At 35.2% G+C, this 23335-nt stretch overlaps 1 protein-coding gene across 1 annotated transcript in view; it reads left to right on the forward strand.

Moving 5' to 3' along the window:
* The window catches only part of LOC109053414 (disks large-associated protein 4-like), a 138675-nt gene that overhangs the window by 91188 nt on the left and 24152 nt on the right, over window positions 1-23335 (forward strand). Inside the window, 4 exon segments of the mRNA XM_042757570.1 lie at window positions 13637-13686; window positions 21254-21742; window positions 21826-21974; window positions 21976-22623. Of these exon segments, the coding sequence (XP_042613504.1) occupies window positions 21322-21742; window positions 21826-21974; window positions 21976-22623 (1218 nt within the window). The 5' untranslated portion in view covers window positions 13637-13686; window positions 21254-21321.

The following is a 23335-nucleotide window of genomic DNA, read 5'->3' on the forward strand; positions in this document are numbered from 1 at the left end:
GTGGCTTCCATAGATTTGTGGCTGATGTCTGCCAAAAAACTGATGAGTTGGCAGAGTAAATTCAGCAATATGTGATGTTTTAGTTATTTGGGGTAGTTCAAATGGTGAAATGTTTTTTGCTAAATTATGATTTAATCATTTTGTTATTCAGTTATTATTATTTTTTATGTGGCATGCATACTATTAACTTCAGATGTTCTCTAGAAAATCTGCTGCATAGACTGACTAAGTGCTAGGATGGTGATATTTTTGACCTGCACAGTTTGAATTTCAGCACACTAGATTGCAGTCAGTCCCAGCCATGTTGTCAGTTGTATTATACACAAGATGATACTCAATCATACTCTGGTTCATACTCCATTTTGGTCCATGCCCCGCGGGACACTCACAGAACGCAGCTGCAGCTCCAGAGATGTGGGACAGAGGCAGCTTTTTAGGGTACATCCCGCACTATTGTAGAAAAAGCCTGGAGCCTTGGTGCATGAGTACAGAGCTCGAGACCAGAGGAGTGCAGAATGATGCATTGCCTGCGCTCACCTCATCGTTCTCCAGACAGATTACATTAGGAAGGAGGAAGCGGGAAGCGGAGACCGGAAAGGAAAGCTCATTTAGTATCTGATCTTTAACTGTGGCATAATATACCTCAGATTTACCACAACAAACTGTGGTTGGTCTCTGTACATACTAATGCTATATAAGTATTGTCCCGTTAAAGTGGTTATTATAGGAACATTTCAGGTTCAGTTCAAATTAAAGCAATAGTTCACCCAAAAAAAATAAAATAAAATAAAATAAAATTTGCTGAAAATGTGCTCACCCTCAGGCCGTCCGAGATGTAGATGAGTTTGTTTCTTCTTCAGATTTAGAGAAATGTAGCATTGCATCAGTGTCTCTGCAATGGATGCTCTGCAGTGAATGGGTGCCGTCAGACTGAGAGTCCAAACAGCTGATAAAAACATCACAATAATCCACAAGTAATCCACAGCACTCCAGTCCATCAGTTCACATCTTGTGAATGAAAATCTGCATCAATATGACATTTTAAAGCATTGCTTCTGGACAAAATATGAGTCTATAATCCATAATAATGCTTCCTCCAGTGAAAAAAATCCATAATCATATTTGTTTAGAGCTGTTTTGGAGTTGTTTGTTTTTTTTTTTTTGCATATAAACGCTGCTTGATCTGTGCACATTTCTCTCCTGATTCAGACAAGACTTTTTCACTGAAGAAAGCTGCATTATGGATAGATGACTCAATGGTTTGATGTTAAAAATGTCTTAATGGATTTATTTCTTACAAACACACAGCTTTTGGTTTTACGAGATGTTAACTGCTGGACTGGGATTATTGTGATGTTTTTATCAGCTGTTTGGACTCTCATTTTGACGGCACCCATTCACTGCAGAGCATCCATTGCTGAGATGTGCAATGCGACATTTCTCCAAATCTGTTCACATGAAAAAACAAACTCATCTACATCTCAGATGGCCTGAGGGAGAGTACAGTTTCAGCAAATTTTCATTTTTTGGGTGAACTGTTCCCTTAAGGACTTTCAGGATGTTGTAAAATTTGATATAATTGTACACAGAAAAGGTTTGTAAACCATTTCCACACTAAACTTGTGTTAACAGTCATATTGTTTATATCTTGTGTGAGTGAGTATTTTAACATTTGCAGATGAACCCCACTCACTTCCATTTTAAGTGCTTTGCTGTAACCCAGATTTTTTTTTCTTCTTTTTAAAGAAAAGGTAATCTATATGCTAAAATGGTTGTCGATTGATCTTAACTTGTGCTGAACCTGGACTATTAATTTAAGCTGTGATATGGACAGACTCAGAGCTACATTACATTTATAGTGTGGAATAAAGAGGCCATCACATTGCTTTTTAACTTATATATAGAGATAGATATAAAACCTTAAGCTATAGCAAGTCTCTATCTGGATGATTGTCTTTTTCGCTCAACATTCCCAGAATCCTCACAGCCATTTTTTCCCATAATTCCTAATAGTTCCGGGAACAATGCACTGAATGGCTGGTTGCTGCGCTCTTTGGTAAAGTAGGGCATGCGAGAGCCTGGGGATGCACAGCATTAATGCACTAATTCCATTCATGCACTATTCAAAACGGCAAAGGTTCTTTCATCGGTAATCTGCTGAGAGCAGAGCAGTGGCCCAAAACTCCCTCACATTACGGCGTATCATCACAATCCATCACTTCATGCTCACGGCCGCTGATAGGAGCCACTTCTCACAGCTCTTCTGGGCTGAAGATGTTGTGTGTGGGACTTTATGTGGGCTTTGCTGCAGGTCTTTGAGGTCATGAGGTTTAGTGTTACTCTGGGTCTCATTCAGTAATAACTGTGTACGAGTCACATGCTGAGCAGGCAGTGAAAAGTAATGCATTACAATATTGTTTTACTCCCTAAAAAAGTAACTAATTGCATTACTGAGTTACTTTTTATTGAAAGTAATGTTACACTGTGTGACTTTTGTAATACTAAAAATACTAATAGTAAAAACTAATTCTGAATCAAATTCCAAATTTATAATGAATTTAAATACAAGCTAATTGATGAAAGCATTTGCATGTGGACAAATTAGCAGTTTTTGAATAAAACAACAACAAATTCTATTCTATCTGTCTTTTAAAATATCGAAAATACTTAAATTTAAATCAATTTACTTGTCCCAAAACTGCATAAGATATTAAGAATTTATTTATATAAATATATTAATTGTGAATATACATGTATTTTGACTTGTTTTAAGTGTAAACAAGTTAAAAACAAGTGGAAGAAATATTATAATATTAACATATTGTAGTAAAAGCAGTTTGTGGACAGACAAATTTTCCAGTCCTTGTGTTGAATCTGTCATTATGAAAGCCCTGTTTTCAGCCAGGCATTCGCTCTGTATATAGATCTGGTTGTTGAAAGCTCCTCACCAGAACTGAGTCACGCAGCAGGAAGAAGCCGCTGATCCTGGGCTTTATTCTGCTTAGTCACTGCTGCTGTGGAACCTGACAGACTAACATCCTCCTGATGGCATGTGACCAGAGACGGAGGTCTTATTCTATCTTTCTCTGCTCACAATCCTCTCCAACATTATTGATTTACGAGATCATAAATACTGCTGAAGGGAACCCAGCGACTCACAACTACAGGCAATTTGGCTGATTAAGAGTTGGCAGAGAAGGATGAAAGTCAGCCAAAAACAACAGAGTCACTATTTAATGAAATATTGACACAGATTCTGAGAAGCATTGATCTTTGTTTGATGGCTACGGTACTTTGTATAAAGTGCTTAACTGGTCTTTGAAATTAAAACAGTTACTTTAACTGCTTTCATTCATGGTGAAAATATTTTGACATTTATTTATTTCATATGCAATCCAATTTCATATACATTAAACTCAAAATAAATTTACTCGAAGCAGCAATGCTTAAGATATGAAAAAAAATTTAATAGACTGTGTCTTGAATATACATGCATTTGATTTTAAGCATTTTTATGCAAGTTTAAAAACAAAACTGGGGGAAAAAAGTTATATATCATAACATATTGTATTAAAGGAATAGTTAACCTAAAAAGATGTAGATGAGTTTGTTTCTTCATCAGATTTGGAGAAATGTAGCACTGTATCATCTGCTCAGCAATGGATGCTCTGCAGTGAATGGGTGCCGTCAGAACGAGAGTCCAAACAGCTGATAAAACATCACAATAATCTACACCACTCCAGTCCATCAGTTAAGTGATGGTTTAAACATCGTAATGATGGAAATATTTCTTAAAAACGCGCAGCATTTGGCTTCACAAGATGTGAACTGATGGACTGGCGTGGTGTGGATTATTGTGATGTTTTTATCGGCTGTTTGGACTCTCATTCTGACGGCACCCATTCACTGCAGAGCATCCATTGCTGAGTGATGTAATGCTACATTTCTACAAATTTGTTCCCATGAAGTTTCAAACTCTTGGATGACCTGATGGTGCAAGCTCCATATGCATGAGTAACTGATGAGAAATTGTAAATTTTTATGTGCTATTCCTGAACTGTTCCATTAAAAGCGAGCAGTCAGACATGCAGGTGCTGCATTTTATTTTTCAGAGGGACTCGATCGGGTATTGAACAATGATGTCCCCTGGGTTACGCTGTAATTGCTCGTACACGTACACGTGTGTGTACTGCTCTTTAAAATAGACTCATTAAAACTAAGCCTCAAAAACAGCTTGTTCAGCAATCAAAGGAGGTTTTGAATTCATGAGTATATTAGCATATACCACATTTGCACACCAACACCTATTCAGTAATCAGAAACTTGCCCCGCCCTGACAGTGTAAAGTCTTAAAGGTACAGTATTAAAACAGCCAGTTTCATTTTTAAGGTTAGAAGGTCACAGTAAATTATGTGTTTTTTTTGTTTTTTTTGGTGCATGAAACATCGTAAGAGCACTTCAGGGGGAGAAAAGCTGCAAAATCTTTCCAGTATTATTTAAGTATCATTGACACACTTATTATTATTATTATTTATTTTATTTTTTTTGTTAATATTTTGAATTAGATTTAATTTTTATATTTTCTGCTTTCATGTTCATTTTAGTTAAAGTTTAGTTTTGTTTGTGTTGTTTTTAAATACGTCTGTATTGTTTTTGTTTTAGGAAATCAAGTCAGATTAAATTAAAATTAGAAATGTTGCTGAAATAACATTAACATTTATTTAAAGTTTTTTTTTTTTTTTTTTTTTTTTTTTAGTTAACTATAATAACCAACGTGATTCTGCTGAATTTGAAAGGATTTTCTAAACAATTGTTTGACTAAAATATTATTAAATCAAGATATTTACTTCAGAAGCAAAATGGTATACATTCTTGTTTTCTGAAAAAAGAAATCAAAATTAAGTGAGTTTATACTTAAAAATAGAAAAAAAATCACAGATGGGGTCAGAAAAATTAAATTATTTTTCCCCTTGAATTAAGTTAATTTTTCTTAGCCCATTGGAAGAATTTTTTTTCAGATTTTATGTAAACCCACTTAATTTTTTTGTTTTTGTTTTAGAAAACAAGGCTTTATACCTTAAGAATTTAGCTTTTGAAGTAAATGTATCTTGATCTAAGAATGTTTAGATATTTGTACTGGAAAAAAAGGTCAAAAATACTGCAGAAAATCTGCAGAAAACCTCCTGAATCTCGTTTCCGGTGTTTGACTCTACTGTACAGAGCTATTCTGTGGAGACGTAGAGCGCTTTTGATTGAGTACATTTATCTTCCTTCCCTTCCATTCAGTTTTCATGTTTCCTCACAAGCAACTATCCGTCTTCGCAGACACATGAATCCGGGCATCAAACTCATTTCTTCTCTCGTGGCTTGATTCATGAGGTGCTGTGGAGTAAAGGTTAGGTTTAAAAGTAGTGATATTATTAACTTAACCTGTTCAGTGGCTTGACAGTATTTCCACTAACAAGCTGTTTTTTTTTCCAGAAAGCAGCTGTGTAGCGTAACAGAACTCAGTGTTTTCTTTGTTTGATCAGATTGTATTTTGCACTCAGCTTTACAACTGAGCCCAGACACACAATCTCTGTTGATGATGTAGCACTGGGAATGATTATGGCAAGTTATTAAAGGGTTACACCACCGCAAAATGAAAATTTTGTCATTAATCACTTACCCCCATGTCGTTCCAAACCTGTAAAAGCTTCGTTCATCTTCGGAACACAATTTAGATATTTTGGATGAAAGGGTGTTTAGCTTGAAACTGTCCCATAGACTGCCAAGTAAATAACAGTGTCAAGGTCCAGGAAAGTATGAAAAGCATCGTCAGAATAGTCCATCTGCCATTAGTGATTCAACCGTAATATTATGAAGCGAGGAGAATACTTTTTGTACACAAAGAAAACAAAAATAACGACTTTATTCAACAATTCCTCTCCTCTGTGTCTCTCCAAATCAGCGTAGCGCCATTTTGGCAAATCTGTGTCAGCCGAGCTGCACCGATGTGGTGTTTGCTTTCAAACCAAACCTCTCTGATATGGAGAGACACAGAGGCAGAGACACACTCTGACAGGAACCGCTATAATTGTTATAGCTGTGGCCCTGTGCACCTTATGGCATCTACCAGGCTGTGATGATCATTGAAAATAGCTGTGACCATGCAGCTGGTTTAAATTATAATCTGGAAGCAGTAGAAAGTCTTCGTGTGAGTTTATGCCACGAGAAGGTGGTGAGAAGAACAAAGGCTCTTGGGAGACTGGATGAAATGAGATTGACCACAAGGGAAGGATGACAGATATCTCTTCTGCCAGCCAGGTGCACAATAGAGGACTTTAAACAGCATTAAATCAGCTCAGATGCAGTAGGCGATAGCAGTTTTACTGTACTGTAATCTCTGTAGGGTCTGAAAACACAGCTCTCGGTTTATATGGCTTGCAGATCTTCCAGGACGTTCATCTCGGCGGTCTGAGCTCATAGCCTGTAATAATAATAATAATAATAATTTGTATTATTATATGTGACCCTGGAGCACAAAAGCAGTCTTAAGTCTCTGGGGGGTATATTTGTGGTAATAGCCAAAAAAACATGGTATGGGGCAAAATTATCGATTTTTCTTTTATGCCAAAAATCATTTAGGATATTAAGTAAAGATCATGTTCCATGAAAATATTTTGTTAATTTCTTACTGTAAATATATCAAAACTTCATTGATGATTAGTAATGTGCATTGCTAAGACCTTCATTTGGACAACTTTAAAGATGATTTTCTCAGTATTTAGATTTTTTTGAACTTCATTGATGATTAGTAATGTGCATTGCTAAGACCTTCATTTGGACACCTATCATAACAAACCATACATCAATGGAAAGATTATTTATTCAGCTTTCAGATGATGTATAAATCTCAATTTCGAGAAATTGACCCTTATGACTGGTTTTGTGGTCCTTGGTCACATATAGCCTTATAATATAATAATTATTTTATTTTATTTTATTTTTTATTGCATTATGTTTGAAATGTTGTTTGATGCATGCAGTCCAGACCACTGCGCTGCCCACGTAGATGCTGCAGGTTTGAATCCAGGTCGTGTTTTCTGATCAAATAAGCCAAAAAACAAATTATAGTATAAAATAATAGACTTCAATGTGGATGAGTGCAAAGCTTGCTGAAGGGTCTTGTGGAGGGACAGTGACTAGAGATGATGTTCATCCATTCATCCACTTTGAATTTAGAAAAGAGCCATCTGGTTTGGAACTAGAAAAGTTGAATAGTCATATATGCTGTTAAAAAACAGTTTTACGGTAATACTAGTTTTACATTAATAGTCTCTGTCAGTAGGCTGATTCATTCTCCTCTGGTTTTGTCTTCCAGCTTAACCCGGAGTCAGTCTGATCTGGGTTTGTACTGATCACATAAATCCCTTTAGATACAGCAGCAAAGACAACAACAACATTTCGGCTCTTCACTTCATCTCTCTTTCATGTGTGTGTATGTTTTTTTTTTTTTTTTAAATGCTATGACTATTAATCCAAACCCGTCTGTCTACAGTATTCTCAATCTTCTGTGACAGACTGACATGGATTCTAAATGAGATTACAGCAGAATCTCTTCTGGGTTAACAGATCTTTTCCTTTTATTACTCAGAATGCCGTTTATTCTTCATCTGATGGGAATTTGAGAACGTACTCTTAAACTTAGATGTAATTTTTCAGCTATTTTTGCATATAGAGACCTTTGGATTTATTTATTTATTTTGTTATAATATATTTCTATTTCAAATAAACCATGGTTTCCACAAAAAAATAGAATGATTTCTGGAGATCATGTGACACTGAAGACTGGAGTAATGATGCTGAAAATTCAGCTGCGCATCCCAGCAATAAATGACAGATTATTTATAAACATAATAGAAAACAGTTATTTTCAACTCTATTAATATTTTACAATATTTTTCAGAAATGTTTTATCAAATAAATGCAGCCTTGGTGAGCAGAAGAGACTTCTTTCAAAAGCATGAAAATTTTTACCATCCCTAAACTTAAGCGTCAATCAAAAACCAGTGATACCACAATAAAATACCAGCATGCAAACTGATGAATCTGTGTAGAGGTTAGCATTCCTTAATCAGGATATTTGAGCTGTGGGGTGAGAGACATGAAACAAGACAGCTAGGCAGGGTTGTACTATTTGATCTTGTCCTGTAGGTATCAGGATTTTGAACGCACCGCAGGCCAGGAACGACTCGACTGATTTCTCTACAGGCACCAGAGGCCAAATCAGAGAGCAGAACAAAGAGATTCTGGAGGGTGCATGTGAGTCGGGCTGCAGCTTTGTGATTTATTCGTAATATAACTAGAGCCTTAACCAGGACACAAGACAGAAGAGGGTCTGTTTCTCAATATTATCATGGGTCATGAAGAGACAGCAGCAGGGCGGTTGTGCCTAATGGAGGTCAGTTGATCTTTTAGGATCATGCCAGAGTTTTTTCACCTGGAGGTGACACTGGTTGATCTTTTAACCACAGGGATGGAATTAAGAGCTGGTTCTTATTTTTTTTTTTTTTTAAATGTTCCATAAAAAAAAAACTAGATTTTCATGGTATTTAGTTCTTTTAATGACTCTTGAGTGTCTGCATTCATTCCAAATGAACACGATTCTCAAATAATCTGTTGGTGTTTCCTGTACTGCCACTGAATCTGCAGAGTTTGCATGAGAGAAAAAGGTTGGATGCCACACAACAATGACATTTTTCAAAACTCTTCCAATTAAAAAATGTCAAATTTACTCACCCCCATGTCTTTCCAAACCTGTGTTGTTCTTTTTCTGCAGGACAATGCAATGACTTAATGCAAAAAAAAAAAAAAAATATCCAAACATTTCATATAAAGAAACATTTACTTTAGAAGTAAAATACATAACATAAGTGTTGCTTTCTGATTTTTTTTTTTTTTTTTTTTTTTTTTTTTTTTCATTTTTTAATTTTCACAATGAACAAAATAACAACTGGTAGGGTGCTACAAATACAGATCTTCCATTTGTATCATACATTTGAGTGAGTTACATAACAGGTCCATTTCCTCCATCGTATTTTTACATTTATGTGCTTCCAGTCTCAGGTCATGGGTCATTTTTTCCATTGCGAATATTTCCTCCATGATATTCCTCCATTGGTCCAGACTCAAAGGCTCACTTTTCAACCAATTCCTCGTTATAACTTTCTTACTTGATATCAGCATCACTTTAATTAGATAAATGTCTTCCCCTCTAACAACATCTTTAGTTAACAGGCCTAAATACAGAGTCTGTGGGTCATTCAGTATTTTTGTAACCCAAATTTTTTTCCATTTCTGTTACAATAGATTCCCAGTAGGGGTGAATCTTTATACATGACCAAAATACATGAGAATGATTGACATTGACATCCCTGCAGAGTCTCCAACACTGTTGGGGTTTTTTTAATTGTTTACTTTTGATGAGGGGTGTAATAAAGTATCTCACCAAGTTCTTCCAGCCAAATTCTGCTTTCTGAAATTTTTAATCAAAATGATGTGAGTTATGCTTAAAACAAGAAAAAATAACAAAATAATAAAAAATGTTTTCCCTTTGAATTTATTTTAATTTCTCTTTTGGTAGATTTTTTTTTCTTGTTTTATGCTTAAGCTCACTTAATTTAGATTAATATAAAAAAAAAAAAAGAACTTAATATTATGCATCCCAAACTAATGCATCTTGATTTATACTTTTTAAGTGTTTGGTTTTTTGGTTTTTTTTGTTTTTTTTAGCGGCTGTTCTAATAGGACTAGTTAAACCAAAAAACACAGAGATGGTGATTTGCTTACAGTTCCGTAATAATTAGAACAAATGAAAACAAAAAAAGGGGTTTTATTCCCTCCAGAGCAGTTTAATTTGGCCAAATCTGACATCAGCAGGGGTCAAAGTTCAATGCTTAACTCTTAAGTTAAGCACAGATTCAGGACAGGAGTGGGAGGAGGTCAGGAGGAGAAGCGGTAGAAAGCTGAAGTGTTTTCATGTCAGCAAGAGTCTGGCATGAATTCAGGAGCCGGAGATGTTGTTGGTCACTGCAGGGATTTGAAAACGTTTGCAAACATTTTGAAAAGAAATCCACTTTCTGATTGATCAAAGATAGAGATGAGCACAAAAATGTTTAAAATTATTGTTAGAAGATCAGAGTTAGGTTTAACACGTTACACAGTACTGTATTGCGTTACATTTTAAATGTATGTAATCTGATTACAGTTACTAATGTCAATAAAATTGTTACTTAAGTTATGCAGTGTTAAGAAAAAATATGAAGTAAATGCATTTTAAAATCCTGTTTTGCGCGTCAGTATTTGCTTTAATGAATCACCGGAGAATGCGAGCTAATATGCAGAGTCGTACAACATTTAGATGCAATGAAGGTTTATATTTCAAAATGTTGAATTTCGATTTCACACATTTTAGTCTGGCATTATATTTTGGGAAAAGTCCAACTAGTAAAATGCGTACAAGTTTGTGTCACAATAGCACTAATACAAGTAAGAATAAATGACTTACTCAACAGAAATCATAATGAGCTCAGATGGGAAAAACTGAACCTTGCGTTTGTTTATCAGAGAATATTTGTTTTCAGCATGACTTACGTCATTTAAAAATAGACACTGTCTTTAGATATATTTATAGATAGATTATAGATATATTTCTTATGTCTGTGTGTCAAGTATTCGCTGAAATTTTCGTTAATTTTTGTGACGCGTTTCAGAAAGAAGTGCACAGGGACCGAGACGGCAGAAAGCGCATCCTGTTAGTTTTCTTTATTTTATTTTACAAAAGCACAAAGTTTTGTTGATATTGTGAGTGTATACAAATAAAGATTACACCCTTCACAGTTTCAAATGAATAATTTATCTTATCTGTACGATCAGAGATGATGGAACATTTTAAGATCTTTTCTCTGTTATCAGGAAAAGATGCAAGTGATCGTTCAAGTTACTGTTTTGATATTTATGTAATTTTTCAGTCAGTTATAAAATGACTGAAAGAACCATGAGTTTCACTTTGTAGTGTATTTTTTAGGTTTGAAAACTTGAAAAGTAAAGTAAACTTGAAAGTAAAGCAGTTAGTAAGCTGATCACTTTTTAAATGCAGTAATTAGTAATGTAATCAAATTGCAATTTTAAAGTAGTCATTTGTAGTGGATTACTCTTTTTAAAAAACTTACCCAACACTGTAGAAGATACAGTATACTACATTTATTCTGCTCAAAGAAAGAAAATAAAGTGCTATCTCAAAAAAAAAAAAAAAAAAACGTAAACACCAATTAGAGGCGCTCTGAACTGCAAAAGGGTCGGTGAGTCTGACACCTCATTAAACATCTAGAGCCTGAAGGCGTGGATGGTTTGCAGTTTATTTCAAGTTCAATAAAGCGTTGTATCCTGACGGAGCTGAGTAATACATGTAGAAAGAAATGAGTCTCTGAACTCAACTGAAGCCCAAGTGGTTTTTAAGAGGCTCAGTATCTGTTCTTGCATTTTTCTTGCTGCTTTCAGACAAACGAAACACTGCAGTTCTGCTTTAATAAATGAAGACTCAAACATTTTAGCAGGACATGATAACGGTCATGAAATATTCAAATGCACTACTACACTGCATGCGAATGATGTGTGATGCTTTTCTGTGGCCGTTCATGGAAGACACCAGAGCGCTTGACTAAAATGTAGTAGATCGTATTTTTCTTGCTGCCTTTGTAGAGCATGGCCTTAAAATGTCAGAGCGGAGGCTGTGATGTTTTCCACAGGGCTTCATGTTCAGACGTGTCCTTCTGTAATGTGAACATGAGATCATCCATCATGCTGCACAGCACACAGCAGGACAGTTCAAGGGGTTTGTGAGCACATTTTGAGCTCAACTGTATAGAAACTTAAACTGAAAGCATGAACTCTTTCAGGGGACATCCTCAATTGGAAAAGTGGTGCATTAAAATGTAATGATGTTTTATTTTAATAATTCAAAGGTGTTTCCTTTAATACAAGAGCATTTCCGCTGAGAAGTGGTACACTGTAAAAAACAAATATTTAAGGGAATTTTTTTTGTTTAAAAAAAAAAAAAAAAAAAAAAAATCAAAGTTTCTGTCTGTAAATATTGCTGCTGTTTAATTTAATGTGTTACTTGCCATTTCTTTGTAATTATTTGTGAAATTTACTAGTAAATCCTACACCAAATTGTTTTTAGTGTAGTCTTTGGGATCCAGAAAGATTGAAGAAATTTGAATTAATTGAAATGACAAAGAACTTTCCAACCCAGCTTGTTCTAGTCTCATTGAAGCGGACTAAAGAATCGACACAGCGAATGAGTGAATAAAAATAGAAAAGAAAAAACACAGCAATTAACGCAAGCTAGAAGCTGCGTTTGTGTGTGTGTGTGTGTGTGTGTGTGTGTGTAATGTCTTGCCTGAGATTGTCTTTTCATCACATTGACCCTGTAATCATTTTTGCATCCGTGACATAATTAAGTCTGTGAGATGATTGATTGGATTAATTAGGAATGTATTAAGACTGGCTGCAAACACACACACACACACACACACACACACACAAACATCACAAGGCGGCAGTTGTAAGTAATAATTTCTTTCTGTGCATGTGTTAGATTTGTTGTGTTTTTCTGGGTTGTTCAGAAGTTTGGAATCTGTAAAATGTTTTATGTTTTTGAAAGAAGTTTCTTCTGCTCAACAAAGCTGCATTTATGTGATCAAAAATACAGTAAAAACATTAATATTGTGAAATATTATTACAATCTGTTTTCAATGTAAATATATAGTTAAAATAGCTGTTTTCTATTGTAATATTTTGTAAAATGTAATAATACCTGTGATGCGCAGCTGTATTTTCAGCATCATTACTCCAGTCTTCAGTGTCACATGATCTTCAGAAATCATTCTAATATGATGATTTGCTGCTCAAGAAACATTTCTGATTATTATCAATGTTAAAAACAGTTGTGCTGCCAAACCTTTTTTTGTGGAAACTGTGATACATTTTATATTTCAGGATTCACAGATGAATAGAAAGTTCAAAAGAACAGCATTTATTTGAAATATAAATCTTTTGTAACATTATAAATGTCTTTACTGTCACTTTTGATCAATTTAATGCATCCTTACTGAATAAATCACCCCAAACTTTTGAACTTTTAAATGTGAACCACAGAAGTGTTTACAGAAAGTATATAGAGGTAATTTTTTGTCACTCATGTAGTAGATTTCTCAGCTGTTGTTGTGAATCACAGTGGTTCACTGCAATGAGATTGTGTTTTTTTCTCAGCTGTTGTTGTGAATCACAGTGGTTCACTGCAATGAGATTTCATGTTTGTACCATAAGTTTCATATATGTGCATATTACTCAGATGTGGCGTGTCAGGTCATGAAACTTGATGATTTCTCATCAGGTAAAGACTGAGAGCGATTTCTGTGTTCCTGTTACACATTCCATAATACATCCAACCGTCCCATGACAGCAACACTGTTTTTAGAAACATGTCTTTTAGGACGAACAGTTCAGTCATTTCTAAATGAGATATCAGTCATCTCATGAATATGATCTATATTTGTTTTGCATACATGCTAATAACTCGTTGTTTCAACAGGAAATTTCACCTGCTGGTTTTGGCGCAAAGAATTAGGATGACCTACAAATGTAAGTATGTTTTTAGCAACTCGCCACACCTTACAAATATTATTTTAATATCACTGATATGTTATTATAGTTTTTAATTAAAATTCCCCTGTTCATATTTATTTGTAAATTTTCAGTTTGCATTTTAATTTTTAGTTGCTTTTTTGTAATTTAGTTTAATTTTTTTTTTATTTTTTTTTATTTTTATGTGTCTGTGATTTAAGTTTTATGCATATTTTAAATATACATATGCACACACACACACACACACACATATATAGAAAAAGAGAAAAGATACACAGCTGAAATAAAATATAAATAAGATTTATATATATATCTTTTTTTTTTCTTTTTTTTTTTACACATATATTTGTTACAATACAGTACAATGATATAACCATGGCTTTTGGTTAACAACTGTGTTTTTTAGACACTTCCATGATGGTAATGCCATGCTGTTTTTTTATTTTGAACTAGATCGCATTATTAATATTTTCAGTGTATTAATATCAATAAATATTTAATTTTAATTTTTTAATTTTTACATTTTTTAACTAAAAATTGCATAATTTCATATCAGAATACCATAGTATTACCGCCTGATAGCATCACCATCGTTATGAGTGAACTTTAATTTGCTTTAAATAAAAAGTTTTTGCTAATCAGCATCTTCTGTCCTTTGCATTCACCTGACTGTCGAGTCCTCGGCTGATGTTGTATGCTTCACAGCACACGTTTGCACTAAAATTGTAAATTAATTTCCACAGTGAGCACATTATGCAAACATGGCCTCTTTGAAAGAGCTCATTATTATCTCAATGAAATAATTGCTTGACCTTGTATTGTGATGTATCATTAAGAGCTTGAGAAATAAATGAACTTTTTGCTCAATTTATTTATTTGTTTATTTATTTTTTGTAACTCTGGTTTGTAAAAAGTAACCTTTTTTTTGTGCACTTATTAAAAGTAACCATATTTTACCCTGACAATAGGTCAGTTGTTTTCATATAGTGTGGCTTTTCCAGTAACAAGCTGTCTTCCAGGAAATGACAAAACGTTGCATACATTTTTGGCATATTGTATTTAATAGAGCACATTCACCTAAAATATTCCTGTGATATGATCAAGTACTATGAGCGAATCAGTTCATTCAGATGATTCACTTTCACTGAAGTGATTAAAAAAAACATTGACTGTAATATAAAATATATGTATATTAATATAAAATAAAAATAAAAATCTTACGATAAGTAAATAATCTAAAAATGTACTGTGGTAACAAAGTAACTGGTTTTGTTTGAGTCAGAAAATATTTTTGAAAGATTATGAAGACAAATATATATGTCTATATACTACATTTCAAAATTTTGGTCATTAAGATTTTTTAATGTTTCCTAACATCTCTGATGTTCAATAAGGCTGCATTTATTTCATCCTAAATACACTAAAAAATAAAACGTAACATTGTGAAATATTATTTCAGCTTATTATTTAAATATTGTTTAAAGTGATTTGTTATTGTGATGCAAAGCTGATTTTTTTGGAGGTATTTGAAACAAAAATATGAATATAATACATTAATATTAGCAATAATAAATGTGTACACTGTATTAATAAATACTGAGAAAACATGAAAAACATTAATGCATACATTCTGTTGTTTATATAAGTGTTGCTTAATTGAATGTTTTTATTTTTATTCATTTTATAATTTGTCCATAGTTAATTCTGTCACCATACCTGACAGTAAAATATTCTTTTCTTTTTTTATCTGTTCATCTGATATAGATTGATATTTTTTGTTAGTAGCTTGGCAGATACCTACTTTATCATTTAGTTGAACTACTTTAAATTATGAATAGTTTATAGCAAACAAACACACACACACACACACAACCCTCTGGTGCAGATGCAGAGATATGGCACATGCTCACAGCAAACATGCTATAATTAAAGGATTTCATGCTAATTTTGACATTTTGTTCCAACATTAAAGGAGGAAGAAGTGGAAGAAGTTTTTTTTTTTTTCAGCGTTTTACAGAGAGCTGGTCACACTTGATAAATCTGATGTCAGACAGCAGAGGAATATAGAGAGCAAAAGCAGTCTGTCTGGTTATTAGGAGACCAGCACACTGTTTCTAGTCCACATGCAGAAAACGCTTTACTTGAAGTAGATAATGAGCTAATAACACATTTGACCGTCTCTGACACTGTGTTCTTACGCTGCGCTGCGGTTAGTGATAAAATCCCTGTGTTAATGAGTTTATGTCTTAAACAGCAGCACAGGTTATTTGGTCACTCGCTTTCTAACTCCAGCTTGTGTTGTTCTAACTTGTCCGTGTGACTGTGTTTGAAATATCAGATATGATCTGATTGGCTGTGAGTGTTTTACAGATGTAGCTGTATGCGTGTCGCGTCACACCTGGTTAGGACCCGCGTCCTGCTATATTACCTGACAGCAGCGGCGTGACTGTCCTCATGTAACTGTGTATTATTGATGTGTAAATGTATGTGTGTGTGTGTGTGTGTGTGTGTGTGTGTGTGTGTGTAAGAGAGTGTGAGAGAATGTATTTGGAGCTGTGGAAATAGGCCAAAAGCAGCAATACAGAATGTAATTAGGACAAGGTTATTGTGAGACTTTCTCAGGGACACACACACACATGATACCACCCACCTCCAGCTGAACACAACCTCTACACCCCAACACACACACACACACACACAAAGGTTATTGTGAGACTTTCTCAGGGAAGGTTATTGTGAGGGACTCTCTATAGTCATAATGGTTTTTATACTTGTACAAACTGTAGTTTCTATGGCCCTACACCAACCTTATAAACATCTATCTATCTATCTATCTATCTATCTATCTATCTATCTATCTATCTATCTATCTATCTATCTATCTATCTATCTATCATTCTTATTGTCTTTCTGTTTTTCATGTGTTTTGTATGATGATGATGATGATGATGATGGAGTCTTTATGTTCTTGTGTGCTGTCGATGGATAGATGAAGTCTGTGGGAAAGCGAGTGAAAGAAAGTGAGAAAGAGGTGTGAGGGAGATTGTGTGTGTGTGTGTGTGTGTGTGTGTGTGGGGGGGGGCGGTGAGGGGAACAGATGGTTTCCTCACTCTGACTGAGATGTTTCTCTGGCAAATTGATGCTTTCAGTTGATGATTGTGTGTTTGTGTGTTGATTTCATTTAATGAAACATGAACATTTGAACATGATTTAAGTGTCCAAACGCATTTTGAGTTCACTCTATTTGTATCTAGATGTGGAAAAAATGGATACTGATTACTGCATTTTTGACTTTATTTAACATCTTCATCTTCAGCATTTTCCTCTAGAAGAGTTTTGCTTTGATTTCAGGTGCTCCAGCACCATGTTTTGCCTCTTGGCACCCCCTGCTGTCAGAACGAGTGAGCGGCCCTTTGCTGGACAGAGAGAAGGAGCAGAGTCCTGCTGTTGCATATTTAAAAAAAAAAATGAGTGTTGCATTTTAAACCTGTGTTTCATCAGAGCCCACCTGTGCTAAACACACCTCACACTCCACAGCAGATGGTGACGCTCGGCCAACAAGTCTGAAAAATATGGCCTGTTCACTAGAGTTAAACATTCACTAACACTAACAATCTGTGTTTTAATTCTCCGGTGAGCAGAGGTGTGTGTCTGACAACAGCATCACACTAATTCATGTTTATTAGAGTCAGAGCAGATCCTCTCAGGCTGAACACAGACGCGATGAACAACACATGATCAGAAACACAAACAGACAAATGCACAGGGCATATTTCACCCCCAAATCAAAGGAGAAGAAATAGGGAATTATAATACTTTGTACTTTGGGACATTATTTTCATGCACATTTTTCATATTTTCCTTTTAAGATATTTTAAAATATATATATAAAAAAATATCTTTGTCCTGTTATTATATTTGGGTTATTTTTACTACAGGTTTAATTGTCATAAAAACATTCAGTAAAACACTTCAGTTCAGGGCCAAATTATCACTTTTAATTAGTTACTTATTAGCATGCCTATTACAAGCATATTGGCTGTTTATTAAAGCCTTATTCTGCATATTCTAGATCCCTTAATCCATAACTCCACACCCAAACTTAAAAACTGCCTTACTAACTATTAATAAGCTGCAAATGAGGAGTTTATTGAGGTATAAGTTATAGCTGAGTTAGCTAATAGTGAGAATTGGTCCCCAAACTAAAGTGTGACCAAAAAGTCATAATGCATAAAAAAAAAACTTCATAATCTTAAAATCAGGCTTTCAATTTAATTAATTTTTCTTTATTTATTTATTTGGAAATTAATCATGTGAGATCCACCCTATTATAATTGGTTTGTATCATCTTAAGACGGTTATTAAAAATTACAAATAATTATATAATATAAAAAAAATTATATATATATATATATATATATATATATATATATATAGTATAAAAATATTAATTTAATTGTTTAGCAGATATTTTATGATTTAAAAAAATTGGTGTAGAAAGTATTTTCACTCAGGAATTGCTGTAATTCACAATTTCAAAGAAACATTATAAATTACATTAACATTTGCAACGCTGAATTAAACATGAAATGCTGAAGTAGAAAGACTGAAATATAATTTTTTTTCCCCTAAAACTTTAATCAATCTTATCTTGTTTACACCTTGGATAATGATACATTGCATGCAACTTTTTGTTAGACTAATGCCTAATATCTTCATTTTTAAATATATTTGTCTATTTTTTCTAACAGTGTGTTGTTGTGTGTTTGTTTTTTTTTATAGTTTTTGTGTTGTGTGTTTGTTTTTTTTTTGTTTGTGTTTTTGCTGTGTTAGTGTGTGAGTTGTGTGTTAAGCTTTTTTATTTTCGTCATCCTCTGAGATTTAATGACCTTTTCTCTGCTGTTCGATCACCGGTCTTCATCTGCGGCTCCTGTGGTTGTTTTTCAGCTGAAATCTCAGCCGTGGCACGTCTCCTCTCACAGGAAACATGTTGCTTTGTTTGTGTGTCCCGCTGATGGGCGGCTCTGCTTCAACTGTCACGTCTGTCCGCTTCACTCTTTGTTTTTCTGTCTCTCTCTCTCTCGTGTCTCCTGCTGTCTCTGGCTGCTCTTTCACATCTAGAAACTGAGACAGGATTGTGGTCTCTGTGAAGTTAAAGCTGGTCTCCTGAAGGCAGGTCTTGCAGGAGCGTCGAGCAGGTGACACGTGGAGCAGACGGTCTGGGCAATCAAGCGGTTCAATCCGGTTTACCTCCATGAAGCCTGTCTGTGAGCGCTTTCCTGGCATGTGATGAGAGAGAGAGATGGGTTTTGGAAAAATAGTGTCACATGTCATATCACAATCATCGTGATTGTTAAAGAAAGAACAAGTGACTAAATGATGAGAGAACACCTTACTTCCAAAATTGTTTTTCCCCCATGTTCTAAGCATAAATCTAAAATTTTGTAAGGTTTACGTAAATAAAAAAAAAAAAAAAAAAAAAAAAAAAAAAAAATGATTATGATTATTAAAATATAATTATATAAATAAATATGTTTAGATATTTTTACTGAAACATAAGGACAAAAATTTAAGAAAAATTACAAATCAGTGTTTATTATCTCAATTGTTTTTTGAGAGAGCAATGAGATTATATTAAGAGCAAATGGAAATGTTTCCTGAAACCTACTGCTTCTCAGATGTTTTTCCACTAATTTTATAATTAGAAAATCCAATATTATTAATGTAAAACATTAAATACTAATAATTTATCTAATAGTAATATATATATATATATATATATATATATATATATATATATATATATATATATATATATATATATATAATATATATATATATTCATTTTTAATGTACAGATGTGAATAAACATGATGATCGTATTTGTTGTATACTCAATTTATACTTATTTTGTTTATTTATTTATTGTTAATTATTTAAATACGTTAAACGAATGATAAAAGTTTGGGGAGAAAATGTGCAAAAATAAATCCACTTTATACAAAAAAAAAAATTATTTGATTTTTATTCTTGAGTTTGGAGTGAAATATGACCCATCTTCATAAGATTCACTAATAATTAAACAACAGTAGTCATAAATAGAAGAACCCCACATTGATATGAGCATGGTGTGTGTGTGTGTGTGTGTGTGTGTTTATATGACAGGTGGTAGGAGGGTTTCTGGGTCATTAATAAATGCTGAACACATGCTGTTCAGTCGCTCTTTTTTTATTTGCTTTATTAGTCATTTAAAAGCAGTTTAAGAAACAGGAGCCTGTGTTCCAGCACCATCTGGGTTTGTGTGTGTGTTTGCGGTGTTTTGCACAATATATGGCTTAAAGGAAACTGGCAAACTGCAATGCATATTTTGCTTGTCGAGTAGACTATTGGTTCTGTCATGTAAAGAACTGTGCAGCTTTCCATTAATCATGCATGTCATTCTGTGTTTGAATTTTCATGAATGAAAACAAGACGAGTAATATTTGTGCTAATGAATGATTGAAAAAGTGATGATGTGTGGCCAAGTACTGATGTCCCATACTCAGAATTTGTGCTCTGCATTTATCCCATCCAAGTGCACACACTCAGCAGTAGTGAACACACACACACAGTGAACACACAGCCAGAGCAGTGTGTGTTCACTCAGCAACCACACATTCTTTTTTTTTTTAAATGCAAAGTCCTAGTTTTTATGTTTCTACACTGAAACAAAATTTCACTGCAAAATTATTTTTCTTACTCAAATTTTTTGTCTTATATATATCTACAAATATCTAAACGTCAATGACTGTTTTATTAATAATTGTTTAAAGTCAATATACATTTACATGCAAAATGGTGTAAATATTTCAGAAAACAAGACTTATCAAGATTTTTAAATCAAGAAGCTTGTTACTAGAGCAGTACGATTCACATAAAATAAGCCTTTTTTCTGAAAACTGTATCAAAATTAAGTGAGTTTAAGCTTAAAACAAGAAAAAATATCTGCCAGTGGGGTAGGAAAACAAACTTAATTCAAAAGGAAAAAAATTAAACAAGTTGAAAACGAGACTAACATGAATTTTGCTTCTCAAGTAAATGTATCTTGATTTAATAATGTTAGATATTTGTACTACAAGACAAAAATACAAAATAAGAAAATCATTTTTGCAGTGTCATGTAGGATTTACTTTGAAACAATTTTCACTCAGAAATTGCAAGTAAATTTTACAAATAATTGCTAACAAATGGGAAGTAACCCTCTCAATTAAACTCTAAATATTTGAAGTAGAAATGCTAAAAAAAATTATGGAAGATTGTTTCCACAATTCTCAGAATTGTGAGGGAAGAAATTCAGACAGTTGCAAGCAAAAAAGTCAGAATTGTTAGATAAAGAGTTGCAGTTACCTTTCAGAATAATTTGTAGAAATGAACTTCCATAGTATTTTCTTTTAAAACGTACTCCAATAAACTTAGCTTGATTTACAACTTCTGGAACTTCTGTATAGTCTAATTCTTTCTAAAAATCATTTTTTACATTGTATGTTCTACTTCTTTCTCTTGTCCTATTTCTGTTTTTCTCCAGGGTTTCTGTTTCTCCCTGGTGGGCTCATGCTCTTGATCTAGGGTGGGGGGGCATCGCCCCGTTCTGCCATGAAAGGCTACACCCCCCAGCGCACCCGCCACCTGTCCAACTGCGAGCCGCCCCGTTCTCCCAGTCACCTGGACCCTCTGTACCCCCTGTCCACATCCTCCACCCTCTCTCACACCCCATTTCTTCTACCAGCAGCCATGGACCATTACGGAGCCCTGGACCCGCACCACTTCTCCCCATCGCCCAGCCCTGGAGGCCTTCCGCCCGACTGCCTGATGCCCCACAACAACCAGCTGTCCTCCAGCAGCACCTTCCCCCGGATCCACTACAACTCGCACTTCGATCAGGGCGACTTCGGTCATGCGGCCGACAGCATCGGGGGAATCAGCAGCGGGACGCTGGGGACATCTATGTCCATGGGAATGGGTCTCGGAGTGGGACGGACCGCCATGATCACTAGCGGATCCGCAACTATATCCGGTATGAACTGTAGGCTGTCTTGAAATGTTGCTTTGTGAATTTTGAGTTTCCCTGATTTACCTTCCTGTACTTTTGGCATTTAGGGGCAGGGAAGATGAACCGGTTGCCACCAAACCTCCTGGACCAGTTCGAGAAACAGCTTCCAGGTCAACAGGATGGCTTCAGCACGTTACAGTTCCATCGCAGCACCGCGGTGACGACGACCAAACAGCAACAACAGCAACGGACGGACGGTCAGTGGTGGAATAATATGCTTATTTGTTTACTTCGTGAAACTGTTTGCTAAATCCCAGTCACTAGAAAACTCCACCATCAGGGGAAACATGAACGGCCGCAACAGCAGATCGTCGAGCAGTGATGACAAACACCATCGGAGCAAAAGCAAAGACCGGGCGAAGAGTGAAGCAACGGCCAAAAGGAGGCCTCGATCCAATATGTCTGGATACTGGAGTTCTGATGATTTGGACAGTGATATTAGTAACTATAGGAACCCAAAGGCCATGATGACTTTGGGTCGTCAAGCGGTGGGATCCGGACCAGGGCCGGGCGGACAGGTGGCGTCCAGGTACTTCATGCAGGGCTACAGCACCATGAGCGAGCACATGCTGAAATCCTCAAAGAGTAACAGTGACGTGAAGCACCAGGGGCTCCCTGCACTCCCAGGACCCGGTGGCAGCGGTGGAGGTGGTGGGGGGGTCGGAGGAGGCCGAGGGCAAATGTTTGACGGGAACTTTGGTAAAGGGGGACCCTGGTCCACGCTTACGTTAGGACCCACCAGACAGTTGTGCCAGAAGGGCTCGGCCACACTGGATCGCACCCTGCTGAAGTCCAAATCTGTCCAGCAGGATATGGGCTGCCACTTCCTGCAGGTGCACGGGAGGGTGAGTGCATGGATAACACACGGTTATTGTGTACTGTATTACTGTGGTGGAAGCAAGGGGGTGATAGTGTCTTTAGATCAGGTGTGTTCAGCCTAAGGTATTCTGCAGTTTTAAAGCAAACACTGAAGGCTCTGATATACTCACAGCAAAGTTATTTTTTTATTCTTAGCTCATGAGTAAGCAGAAGTTCGCTCATAAGCACCCACAGCTTTAGATAAATATGTAAAAATGTGCTGCACTCTTTCCTCTCAATAACAAAATAAACACACAACAGACGATTGGCAGGCGGTGAGAAAACAGCAGTTAAGGAAGCATCTGATTATAGCAGTGTGGATATGTTTGCACCAGCTCTGCAACTCAGCACTCCAGTCAAGTCACATTATGTTTATTTATACTATGGGCCTGTTGAATGCTTGAATCTGATTGGTTCAAAAATGTTCTAAGGTGTGCAATTATTTTCAAGGAAACGTACAGTTAAAGTAGTTCCAGGCAGGTCTTGACCAAATTACTTGTCCAAATCACTTTGCCAAAATATTTCTGTTATTTCAAAAGTTCTTACAACCTAAAATGGCAAAACCCATAACGACACTGACCAAGCAAATAAACATAGCAAACAATGCAATAAAAAACTACACATTTCTTCCATGTTTTTGCCACAAAACTATGTTTTATTATGTACAGAAAGCACATAATCTATTTCTCCCACTCTCCC

This window comes from Cyprinus carpio, chromosome A6 (assembly GCF_018340385.1).
Source record: "Cyprinus carpio isolate SPL01 chromosome A6, ASM1834038v1, whole genome shotgun sequence".
NCBI classification, from domain to species: domain Eukaryota; kingdom Metazoa; phylum Chordata; class Actinopteri; order Cypriniformes; family Cyprinidae; genus Cyprinus; species Cyprinus carpio.